Source organism: Nelumbo nucifera, chromosome 7 (genome assembly GCF_055504915.1).
Source record: "Nelumbo nucifera cultivar China Antique chromosome 7, China Antique-T2T, whole genome shotgun sequence".
Lineage (NCBI taxonomy): Eukaryota > Viridiplantae > Streptophyta > Magnoliopsida > Proteales > Nelumbonaceae > Nelumbo > Nelumbo nucifera.
In genome coordinates, this window is record NC_142655.1 from 27515785 (window position 1) to 27529052 (window position 13268).

A 13268-nucleotide genomic window follows, 5' to 3' on the forward strand; every position below is an offset into this window, starting at 1 on the left:
CTTAAGTTTTTTTTTAAAGAGAAAATGGGTTGACCATACCTCAACAACAAGACGATGAGGATAGCAAGGTTCATCCCAAGCATATGGACATGAAGTGTAAGAATGAACCATAGTCTCAAAGGTTTCACACTTTTGTTGGTAAATCCGTAACCTCTGAAAAATAGAAAATTTGCAAAATATACCTTTAACAAATCTGTATAAAAATAATATCAACATTAAAGAGAAAACTGATGTATAAAAATTCAAAATCATAACAAACATTTACCACTAAAAGTTCTGTTTATTGGTAAGTAAGAAACATGAAACTAAAACTTAAAACAAATGCATGTCGTATATGAGGGGAATTATATGTATCTGTAGAGAAGAAACATCTATTAGGAATTATATGCTTACTTTTGATGAGACAGTCCACTAGGTAACTACTTGTGCAACCATTCAAGCTAAGGCTTGAACCTTATGGAATCATGTTCTTCCAAGTGTTGTTCTTATAAGTTATAACTACTGTTAATACAGGATAGCTCCATCAAAAGGTAAAAACATCAGAAAAGAAATGTAAGGAGAGAAAACATATGGGCTCTTTCCAATACATATATGGTGTACCATATCATGATTTAGTGAACCAAAAAGCGACACATCCAAATCCTAAATAACATGTATGTTCATGGGCAAGATGCATGTTTGAATATAAGTTCATGCATACATGCATGTTAACATTTATGTACAATACACTTGATTATTTGCAAGATTTGTATGGTTATATTAGGAAATATAAGAAGTTTGTAATGCTTCTCTAAGAATTTTCCCTAAAATAATGTTTGCAACATTAACATTCACTCTCAAGCCTCCACCAATTACTTGCCTCCTTTGAGAAATTGTCAACTCTGTATGGCATAAAGCCAGTATTGTCATCAGAGAGAAGAATCAAGTATGTCCCTGACATTCCATGTGAGCTGTCAACAGTCCTTTTATCTTTGATAATGGAAACATCAGCATCCTGCACTTCAACCCGTATTGTACTTAATGCACCAGAGACATTACGCATTTTCAACTGAGTATCACCAAGATGATCAGGAAGGAAGCTGCCTGACCATAACCATCCAGGTTCATTAAAACGTATTGAGATAAGCAAGTCCCTGCATTGTTGAGAGAATAATTAAGAAATGCATAAATAAAAATATATCCATACAAAAATTCCAGAAGTGAACGACTGTCAAAATCTCAAAATGTATCACGACTATAAGAACAAGAATAACCCAACAAGCATAAGCACAAGTAAAATTGAAATGTACATAAATAGAGTGATTTATTTACTTATGTATTATGTAGTATATGTATGTATTTGCAAGTCAAAGAGTGATTTATTTATCTATATTTTTTTAGTTTTTTTTGTTTATTTTGAAGATGGCGAATCAGGCATATTAAATCCTATAGGATACCATTCAAGGTATCCTAATTCCAATCCCCACATCAACTCTTGTTTCCTGAACAACCTATCTCTACTTCATTGGGAGGATTTAGGTGTGTCTACTCTATCATTATTTGAGACCTAAAAAATGGTAAAATCTCAAGCAAAGAAAGCATATTCAAATCTGGGAACAGCCACTTTGTGTAAAATGTAGGTTAGGTTCTTCTCCAGTCCAACTCTCCCAAAAACCTCATACAGCCAGCACCGACATTAATACATGATTAAACCTTTTTTCATTTTAGTATTAACAGAGTCATGTTTGATCCCAAAACCTCAAATGGTTTATAAGAAAAACATCGCATATCTAGTAATCATTTTACTAAAGACGTGGATAGATTAGACGAAGGAAATAAGAAGGAAGAAAAGATGAGAGAGAAAAAACAGAAAGTCAATCTGCTAACCTAATTGTCTTTATTAACCAAAGAGTCTATTATGTTTTATAATGATAACTACAATTGCATAAATACCCTCACTTAAACACAGCATGTATTCTAATGCTCCCCCTCAAGCTGAGCATGCATATCTGTCATGCCTAGCTTGCCCAATATACCCATAAGTTTGTTCCTCACGACTCCCTTAATAAGAACATCAGCCAATTGACAATCTAATTTGATATATATCAAACAAATCTCTCCTGATAGAATCTTCTCTCTCACAAAATGTCAATCCACCTTAATGCATTTGGTACTATCATATTGCAAAAGGAATAAGAGCAACATTGATTGGCACCTGATTGTCATAATATAGCTTCAATGGCTCTTCAATATTCATGCCTAAATCTTTTAGAAGAACTATCAACCAAGCAATTCTGTCATCCCATGAGCAGCAGCTCTGTACCCTGCCTTAGGACTAGACCTGGGCAACTACCTGCTTCTTGCTTCTCCAGAATACTAAATTCCATCCTACAAAGGTGCAATGTCCTGATGTAGCGTGTCTATATCCTTAGAGCTAGCCAAATATGCATTTGTAAAGGCTTCCGTTCTAAGATGTCATGGTTGGAATAAAGAATACCATGGTCAGGTGACCCTTTCAAGTTTCAAGTAAGATAGGACCCTCTTTGCTGCAATAGGATGAGAACAACACACTGATACATTATGCATATGTTAACTAATAACACTATTAACATAGTTTTTTTGTGTAACTAATTATTTGGTTGATCTTATTAGAATTATTTGCACTTTTGCTAGTTTATATTTTGCTTGAACTTACTCCATTATGTAGTTTTTAACACTTAATGTCTACAAGACAACTTCATAATGTATTATTTTGTCTAACAACCTTAGTTCCTTGGCTTTGTTTGATGGTTTAAACAAGGTAACAATCTGAAAAGGTGTATCTGCACTACTTTTATTATACAGAAGCTGAAGAGTCAAAATTGGGATTTTCTGAAATATTATGTATTTTTGGATAATAGGGGTATTTTCATCATTTTATAATTTTCAGTGGGATCGAATGATAGGGTCTGGTTTGTCTACTTATGGTTTGTTTATACTTAAAGTTTTAGAGTCTTTGAATAAGTAGTTTAAGAATTAATTAAGTCTTCTTTGAATTGAATAAGATCATAGCAATTCAGTTTGAGTCCAACTGAGATTCTTATGAGTCTATAGTCTTGAGTTCTAGGATTCTTATGAGTCTACAGTCTATAAATATGTATAGACACTAAGCACAAAGGTTAATGAAGTTTATTGAGTTTTCTTGAACTTATGCTAATTATGGTGACTGATTCCCCCCTAGAGTGATTCTATGTAACATGTGGGTGATTCCGGGTATTCTCTCTCTTCTCTCTCCTTGTTTTCTTTCTCATTCCTTCAAGAAGCCTTTACAGTCATTAGCAGCCACAAGATTCTAAACAAAGGTCGATCATTCAACATTCTCCTAGGAATGGAATTGATCTGGTCCTACATCAGTTGGTATCAGAGCTAATGATTATTCACCATGTTTCTTTGATAATTAATGATTATTTACCTTGTTCCCACAAAGTGATCAATTGTAGAGACCTAGTTTACCTTTTAAACAATCTTACAGCTCTAGAATCAATGATGTTGGGTTTTTGAACCATATGAAGGGTCTCTGATTAGCTTATCTGAGAAGATGATTGAATAAAACAGATATAATAATGTCGACTACAGGAGAAAGGTTTTCAAGAATGTTAAAAGAGAGGGAAATGCCAGATTATAAAAGAGATAATGATCCGCATGTATTCATTGATTGGGTTGCTGGACTAGAAGAATTTTTGTTTTGATCACAAGTAGCATGATATGTCTGACAAACAAAGGAATTAGATTTGCACACATGAAGTTGAGGGGTCGTGGAATTGACTAATCTCAAATAAGGTATGCTATCTGTAATTTCATACATGTATAAGTTTGATGAATTATCTATTAGATGTCACACTAGAGAAGTGAAAGGCACAAATTAGCTCATTTTAGGAATTGACTAAGGGATGATATCAAGAAGAAATTGTTCACAGTGCAAATTTATGACTTAGATCATGCTTTTGACTTGGCTCTCAAGGTAGAGACGAAGCAACTGCATTTTTTTTGATAAGTAATATTTCATTAGAACTAACAAACAAACTATTTACATAAGAAGATAACCATGGAGGTTGGAGCGACTACCATTCTTGAGAGTTTTCAAAACCTTTGGCTTCCTGAGTAATTCTATGAGCAGCTAAAGTAAAAGTCCTGGGAAGATAATTAACATTAGCTTTAAGAAAAAAATTCAAAACAGAAAATATCTGATCCAAAAGACCATGTGGCTCCAGTCTAACTCCAAACCAGAAGCAACTGCTTACAACAAAGAATTTGAAATCAATAGGAAGAAGGTATAAAATTGAAGATAAAGCAGATGATTCCTTGCATGTTGATGCTTATAAAATTGAAGATAAAGCAGAATGAAGCTAAATAGCCATAGTTTCAACTTATAGAAGTTGTAAACACTGAAGATCAAGAGGGTGTGGGTCAGGAAAAGATGAAAATTGTTGAAGAAGTTTCCAACACCCATGATCAGATTGAGGTTAATGATTAAGAAGAGATAGAGATGGTGCAAGTTGAAGAAATTCAGGTACAAGATATAAATGTGCTGGTTGTAGTAGATCTTAGTAAGGAATTAGGTCATGACATTACGTTACAACTTCAATTGGAACCAATTCAACAATTGCAAGTTGACATAGCACAAGATCCACTAACATCCATAATGGAACAAGTCCTAGAGTTTGCTAAAGAACAAAAGGTAGATGGACAAATAGAGATAGTAATTCTCAAACCAGAGATTGAAGTTCCAAATGCTGCAGTTGAGATTTTGGATATGAAAGTTCATAGCATGGTTCACAATATTGACGATATTTGGCGATATATCCCCGAAATATCCTTGTTGCTAGGTGGTGATACAAAATCTTCTGAGAATCTTTTTTTTTTTCAAATATCCCCAATATCTTGCTGATATGTCAGCGGAATTTCAGATTTCATTGATAGACTATATTTTTAAAATATACAATTTTAGAATATTATTAATAACTTTTCAATATTTCATTAAGACCATCATAGTTTTTAAACAGATTTCCTAAAAGAACCAATAGGGAATTGCTGATTAGATAATTAGCTTACTACTTTGATATGATTCACTTACTAAGTCACTATAAATCAAAAGGAAAAGAAAAACACCCATAACTACAAAAGAGTATTCTCAATCTAATCAAAACATATAATAACAATAAGGACAAATGTTAAAATGGCAAATAATTGATATATAGAAGATGGCTAAAGACCAAAAAGGAGACAAAAAGAAATATACCTATTACAGTCTCTTAGTTTTTCCTATTTGAATTTTATAGTTCTTCGCTATGGTTTTGAGCCTTAAAAGTGCAATTATATTCCCTCTAATGATCTCTTGAAGGTTTATTAATTCAATGTTTCTAGAAAACTTTATTGATTTCTTAGAATTTTCAAATATCTTAGTGAAATTAGTGAAATATATCCAAAATTTCTCCAACTCTACATGGCGAATTTTTCATTGATATCGAAATCACAAACAATGATTCATAGTGATAACTGATGATTACGTGTTCAAAAAGTTAATGTTACCTATGATTTAACAAAAAAAAGGTTATGGCAGGCAGTACTTCAGTTACATATTGATTTCAAGATCCTTTTCTAGCTAGATGCCAAGCATCTAGTCTACAGTCCAAGTGTGCTGAAGTACCTATGGGAACTTCTATTTTTGTCATTGAGGCATATCAACTTTTCATCCTTGAGTTCTTCAAAACTTCAGGACGAGTTATTCTAAACCAGGGGAGAATGATGCAGGATCTGCAGAGTCAAAATTGGAAATTTCTGAAATTTTACAATTCTCTGTGGGGTCCAATGATAGGGTTTGATTTGTCTAGTTACAGTTTATGTTTTAAGTTTTAGAGTCATTGAATAAGTAGTTTAAGTGTTATTAAATCTTCTTTGAATTGAAATAGGATAATGGCAATTCAGTATGAGTCCTACTAAGGCTAGGTAGGATTCTTATGAGTCTAGTTTTGAGTCCTAGGATTCCTATGAGTCAAGAAGAAAGGAACTGCTCCCAAATATATTCTTCCCTTTTCTTGATTCTTGTTCCTCTTTTCTTCTCTAATCTCTACTCTTTCTTTGTATTTTTAACTCCTTTAAATCGGTAACTCAATGTTATCAACAAAAAAGCCCTGGAAAGTCGATTAGAGCTTGCAATTTTACATAAACAACCAAAAGATAAAGTACAGAAAAGTATACATGAGGGGGGAAGAAGAGAAAAGAAGAAAATCAATGAAAGGGAACAAGATTTACTTCCCTAGTTAGAAGGGAGGAATGATCTAAGGCAATGTAGGTCATTAAGATAAGTTATCAAATCCAATAAAGATAAGAAATAGAAATAGATAATTTTACAAGAAAAAAAATGAAATATCTCATTAATACCTTGTTGTATCAGCCCAATGAAGATGAGAATGTTGTCCAGTGACCAGGTGGGAAACAAGATCAGTTCCTTTCTGCTTGAAAGAAATGTTCTTTTGACATGCATTACTAATCACATATCTGCAGAGATTAAAAATCAGTAAATTTCATAAGTTAGTACCTAAATTATAATGCTTAAAAAAACAGAATACAGTATTTATTAGACTGGTCTCAAGTAACTAGCTTCTTGGCAAACATAATCCTGTATTAGCATATTACAATATTATGATTTGCAAATAATGACTCAAATTACCTTGGTTGGAAAGTGATGGCTCTAGTACTTGCAGACACTGGTCCAGCAACTGGACCTGATGTCACAGATATTATGAATGCTCCAGTTGTAGATGGTTGAGGAACTAGCACACTAGTAGAACCACTTGGGACAAGAAAAAACGGACTAGACCAAGAAGAACTTTGGATATTTTCATTAAGAGATTCAGGAAAGGATGTACTGAGTCTAACCATAAGTTCACTTGCTGCAGTACTGGGGTGAGGAGAATACATGCATGCCTGAATCTTTCTACTGGTGTTTTCACTACCAGAACTGTGCACACTAAGCTCACTAGTTGTATCAAGTATGTTCTTTAAGCTATTTGGAGCTGCTTCTCGAGCAAGCAAATCACGGTTTTCAATATGCTGATGAGAAGTAATAGGAGAATGCCACGGTATGAAATCTTTGCATGGAAACCTGTTATACTGTCTCAATGAGATGGCATTATTTTTTAAAAGAGAATTGTTCAAATTGCCAATGGTTGGTGATGTAGCATATGAATCCTGCTCAGAAGAGACAAAGCCTATGCCTTGTTTCCTAGCTAGAAGTTGTTCTTGATCAATGAAATAGTAACAGGATGGAATATTCAGGATATTTCCTTTCATTTCATTTGCAGAATCTGTAACAATAAGTGGCAGGCCAGTAAAATTATACAGCAAAAATGGAACAGAGATGCAAATTTCCCGAGCACCAGAGCATGCATCCATCACCTTCTCTACCATAACATATATAACACCTGGAGAGATGCAACAAGAAGATTAGAAAGCAACTGTACAGAGTAAACAATGGGGCTCATCCAAACCAACCAAGAACATGAACTACCATTAGATAAACTAGGGTAGAAGGCTAATGTTTCAGACGATGATAACTTGTTTTCATTGAACTTAGCCAGTTCTGTAAACTTTTCTGCTCGTGGGAACTTTGAAGTAGCTGACATGAATTCATCCATATGGAAAACTATTCCAAGATCATGGGTAGAGTCAATATGAAAAAGAGAGACAGTCTTGACCTGAAGAAACAAGATTAAGTTGTAATCACATTCTCTTTGGTTGCACACCAAAGTCAATACAGTATATGTAAAGAAAAAATAAATAAATGGCTACCAGAACTGATAGCAAATCATGTTAGTATGAACTAAGCTCATTACGAACCTCTGAAAGTAATACTGTACGGGCAACTCCACCACTTTCTATTGTCATGGATAATGCCCTGGGTAAATAATTTTTCACCAATAATGGTGCAGTTAAGGTCACTTGGTGAAGAAATCGTTTCTCAGACTTATGTGGATGATTTACTGTTTGACCTCCACTTTTAACTGGTTGCCTCCCAGAAGCCTCTTTGAAATGAAGTAATGGACCCTTCTTTGTCTCAATGGATGAAGTAAGACTGACATCTTGGATTGATAAGCAACAGCGGAATGGATCACTACTAGGATGAGATGGATAGCAGACAAAAGACCGCAAATATCCAAGTCTATTTTCTTGTGAAAGAATATCTGACAGCTGGTGTGCTTCACTCCACAGGTAACCATTCCCAACTGGACGCCACCTGATGCGACCAGATTCAGCTAAATGCAAAGGAAGTGCAAACTGTTGACCAGGATAGATTGGATCCAGGACCTGAAAAGCCACATAGTCAAAAGAAATAACCAAATGTTTGTTGACAAGATGAAAAGAGCATACCTTGGGAGAAACACCAAATGGAATATCAAACCGTAGCTCCAGTGGCATAGTTGTCGCATTTGAAAGTTCAACCTGAATCCAACAACAGTTAACAAACAATAATATAAAAGTAACATTAGCAGAAAATCCTGAGTACATACATACCGTTGAGTACAAACGTACTAACTTGCTATAGCGCTGTATTGAAACATCAAACACCACAGGAACAAGAAATCCAGTGGTAGGATCTATTCTATTTTTCTCTTCAACCTTTCTACTGTAAATTGAAGCACCTTCACTTTTGTTTATCTCTATTTTGTCTGAAGCATTACAAAAATCTACTTCAAAGTATCTGAGTCCAACAATGTCCATTGAAATAGGTGGAGAAGGACGTGATGTCCCGTGAAGTTGAATGGAAATCAAGTGATGCAACACCCCAGTTGATTTTTTTTCACCTAACCTGTCAGAAGAATGGCCTGGCCCATCCCCAAATATCTGCTCCTCAGGACTTTCATCAATATAAATAGGAACAGAAGTTCCTGGTTGAACAATGTTTCTTTCTTCCTTTGGCAGAACATCAAAATCAGTTTCAGTAACACTCCCAAAATAGACTTGGAAAGATAAAGGCAAGGAAGTCTCATTTTGAAGCACATAGGGGGCATATTTTCTTGTATATACATTGTCAATTGTTTGATGTTCTAAGAAACCCTGTCCTTCAGAATAATCATTTGGCCCAGCTTGATTCCAAGCATCCTCAATCATCTCTTTTCCCCTGCAAAAGACCTTTAAAAAAAGAGAACTAAATAATAGGAAGTAGTGGTAATTTGGGCAAATATTAATAATTTTATGACATAGACAACCTACAATCGAACATAATCTTCAGGCAACAAGGTATAAATCCTGATGAATTGAGGACATTATGAATTCTACTTGCTTCACCAATTTATGGTTCCTAGTCTCATACGAAGTTCTTAGAATAAGAAAGGATGCCTGATGTTTGGGTGTATACAAGTATGGAATGAAATGTGATCCGGAAGAAAGGAAGTTGGAAGCATACAAGTATGTAACAAAATGGTAAGTTATGTTTATTTACCTCGATAAGGGAGGTTTGGGTGAATGTGGCCATGACTTAATAGGGAAAGAGAAGATGAGGCAGTGGCACATGGCAGATGCCAGAGGAAGGATAAGGGTTAGAGGAGAAAGCATATGTAAGTTTCTACATGACTACATGGCAGATGGAAGGAACAGAAGATGTTACCATCATTCAGGTCAATTATCCCCCGAGTTTTTTTTGAGGGACACAAACAACTATTTCTGATCTCTAATCTCCTTCACGTCATCAAGTAATATAGCTTCCACTGGATAATTTCTTTATATGCAAATTTCTTGACTAAGTGCATCTATCCTCTTGAAACCCCTCTCGCTTGGGTGATGATTCTAGGATCTCATGCTCTTACATGTCCATCTCATGGAAGTGGGTTGGAGTGAAAGGATAAAAGGACAAAGAGGATATTTCCTGACCTACGACTCATTTCTTAATCTCTAACCTTCTACTCACAAACTCAGGGTGGCCTTGGGACTTCCTGTAAGAAATTTCCTTAGACACATTCCTTTAATGTATCTAGGTAAACCAGAACAATCACCATTGGTCGGGGATTTCTAACCAACATGCAAAATCCCAAATCAATCTCATCAATGGACCTAAAAATTTTCTGAAATAGAACAATCACCAGTTACACCCAAGCATCCATAATGTGAAAACAAACCACATAATGGTTATTATGCATCATTTGTGTAGCAAGTTGGAAAAGCTAATGAGAGACTTCCTTTGGGAGCCAGGGGAGGAGAAAAAGGACCATAGGGTTGGGTGGGAGGTGGTGTAGGAGTAAGTAGGATGAAGATCTAGGAAGTAAGAGAAACTTGGCTCTACTAGGGAAATGGTTGTGGAGATTTTCATTGGAAAAGGAAAAACTGTGGGCTAAGATAATATTGAAGGGAAGGGTGATCCATCATATGGATGGCCGAACCATGCAAGGAGGTTGGGCGAAATTTCAAAAATTTCTTTCACCCTTCCGGGAATCCTATTCCCAGTTTTAGAAAAATTGCATTTTTCAAGGATCGTTCTTGAAACAAACTAGACCAAATCTGAAACCAAGATTAGGGAGAGGAATACCTAATACGGAATCCACGCAAAAAGCTCCTCCCAACGTAGACGTTCACGCCCAAAGAGGGTACCAAATCCTTCCTCCACTGAAGATGACACAGCTTAGGGTGAGGCAGGATCAACAAGGGGATTCTTCAGCAAGAACCAAAATTCTTTAGCAAGAATTATGTAGGGATGTGAGCACAGCTTTTTGATTGTTTCTTCCACCAAGAAACAATATCAAGATCCAATCTTGATCACTCCAAGAGGTGGAGATCGAACAGGGTAGGGCGGCAAGATCAGAGAGAGAGAGAGAGAGAACTGGATGCAAAAAAGTCAGTCAAACTGTGTGTGTTTTTCCAGTTCGCCCTCCTCCTTTTATATAAACCTTAAAGAGTTAATCTACTAATCTGATTAGGAGTTTCTTGATCCAAATCTTTATTTGGATCTAGACTCTTTAAGGGATAAGGCTTATCCCTTATCTTATCTGCAAATCAGGATTAGCTTCTCCTAATCCAATTAGAAGTTTCCTAATCCAAATCTTTATTTGGATCTGGGCTCTTTAAGTGGATAAGAGTTATCCTCTTATCCTTATCTATTGATCCATACCCAGATATGCCCCCTATTTAATTAATCAAATTAACCCAATTTGAAATGGACTTTAGGCCCATTAAGCTTTCAAGCTCACTTCCTTTAATGCTAGCTAGCTTAGCTCTCTTTGTATGGCGTGGGACCCTATCATTGATCTCCACATAAGCCACATGGGTTAAACCTAGCCTCTGTTACAAGGCCTGGCTGAATTCACTGCTGAATACAGTGAACCCCTAGTGCAGTACCATAATCGAGTCTAGGGGTCTGGTGTAACTTTCCAGTTTTGCCCATTTGTCTCCAAGGTCCAGAGCATAACTAGAAAAAGGTCCGGTTCTGGGTTTCAAGAAAACCCACACTGCATGTGTTTTAGGACTCACCCTGGCAGTTGAGACAAGCCACCCCAACCCACTTGGTAGCACATCAGTGTCAGCCTTGGCAGGATAAACCTCCTCAGGTCTATCCAACGGCTGTGAAGATTCTAAACTAACATGAGTCTCATAAGTGTCCAATTTAAGGGTATTACACAGAAACACACCATATAACATGAATCAAATATGTACTTTGATTCATCTACAATAAATGTCATAATGTACATCAAGCTGATTGGAGCTAAGGGCATACACTGCCTAACAAATATGTAGTATTCACGGGCTTGCAGAGAATAGATGGGACTCTGAGATTCTGGCTAGGACTACAAGGGCACCACCTTGGAAAGCAATCCAAGCTATTCTGCCTTTATTTTCTCCTTGGATTAGGTATGATTTGCACTCAGGTAATCTCATCAAATTTTGGGAACATGTTTGGTTGGGGATTCTCCTTTGGAAGACCAATTTCCGGCCCTCTTAGCTATCTCCACCTTCAAAAATGAACTAGTTGCCACCTTTCTTGTACCCTTGAACTCAACCTCTAGGTTTGGATGGAACTTGGGATTGAGAAGAGCTCTAAGGGACACAGAATTGGATAGTATCTTAACTCTCATGTCCATTCTTGATGGGGTTTTCTCATTAAGTTTTGGGAACATGTTTGGTTGGGGATTATTCTTTAGAAGACCAATTTCCAACCCTCTTTGCTATCTCCACCTTTAAAACTGAACTAGTTGCCACCTTCCTTGTACCCTTGAACTCAACCTCTGGGTTTGGATGGAACATGGTATTGAGAAGAGCTCTCAGGGACACAGAATTGGATAGTACCTTAACTCTCATGTCCATTCTTGATGGGGTTTTCTTGGAGCCTACAAAAACAAATAGCAGGATTTGGACTATTTCTCCTTTAGGTTCCTTTACTTGTACTTCCTTCTTTAAAGCCCTAATACAATCGGCTATTCCTATTGGCTTGTCATTCCCTACCAAAGAAGTGTGGTGTCAATCCATCCCTCCAAAGGTTGGGAAGCTTTCCTGGAAAGAGTCACCACAGGTGATTTGCTTCAAAGAAAAAGACCCAATAGATGTTTATCTCCTCGCTGGTGTGTTCTTTGTAAAGTTGCTGGTGAGTCTAGTTATAGCTTACTAATATCTTGTCTTTTTGCAAAAAAATATTTGGAAACGGTTTGCTTCTTTGTTTGGGTGCAGGTGGACTTCCCCAATGAATGTGCAAAGCTTGTTTACTTCCTCTTCTTTCAACTGCCCAACAAAAAGGTCAAGGATCATGTGGAAATGTGTTAGAGCTGCTGTTTACAGGACTATATGGGGAGAAAGAAACTCAAGGATTTTTTTTTTTAGAAAAGGAGACTAGTCTAGAAACCGTGCTAGAAGTGATCCATATAAGGGTAAACCATTGGTTGAAATCACTTGATTTGTTAACAGATGATCTGTTAAGAAAATGGAAAGAAATTGCAAGTTCAGCCTCAGTTAAGAAGACCTCGAATCCCAACTGGAAACCTCCACCTCTTGGATTTATCAAACTAAATTTTGATGGCAGCAATATGGGAAATCCAGGGCCTTTGGGTATTGAAGGGGTGCTAAGAGATGAGAAAGGGAATGTAATAGCTATGTTCTTTGGCCCAATTGGAGTGGGAGACTCTTTGAGAGCTGAGGTGTTAGCAGCTTTGGAAGGGTTACAAAGGGATAAGGACCCGAATGTCAAGAAACTGATTATAGAAGGAGATTCTGAGACTGTAGTGAGCTGGCTAAAAGAAGAGTAGAAGATACCTTTAAGCTTTGGAGCTACA

At 36.4% G+C, this 13268-nt stretch overlaps 1 protein-coding gene across 10 annotated transcripts in view; it reads right to left on the reverse strand.

Annotated features, from left to right (window-relative positions):
- Positions 1-13268, reverse strand: part of LOC104593388 (vacuolar protein sorting-associated protein, putative (DUF1162)) — a 156223-nt gene that overhangs the window by 18273 nt on the left and 124682 nt on the right. For all 10 annotated transcript variants that reach the window (XR_016078241.1, XM_088890930.1, XM_088890931.1 and 7 more), the window contains 8 exons: positions 8533-9150; positions 8389-8460; positions 7858-8325; positions 7529-7715; positions 6689-7442; positions 6400-6516; positions 860-1133; positions 40-153 (listed from right to left, as the gene is read on the reverse strand). Coding sequence is in view for 9 of the 10 variants with exons in the window: in XM_088890930.1 (XP_088747056.1) it covers positions 40-153; positions 860-1133; positions 6400-6516; positions 6689-7442; positions 7529-7715; positions 7858-8325; positions 8389-8460; positions 8533-9150 (2604 nt within the window). In the remaining variant the exon portion in view is untranslated. The remainder of the gene's footprint in view (positions 1-39; positions 154-859; positions 1134-6399; positions 6517-6688; positions 7443-7528; positions 7716-7857; positions 8326-8388; positions 8461-8532; positions 9151-13268) is intronic.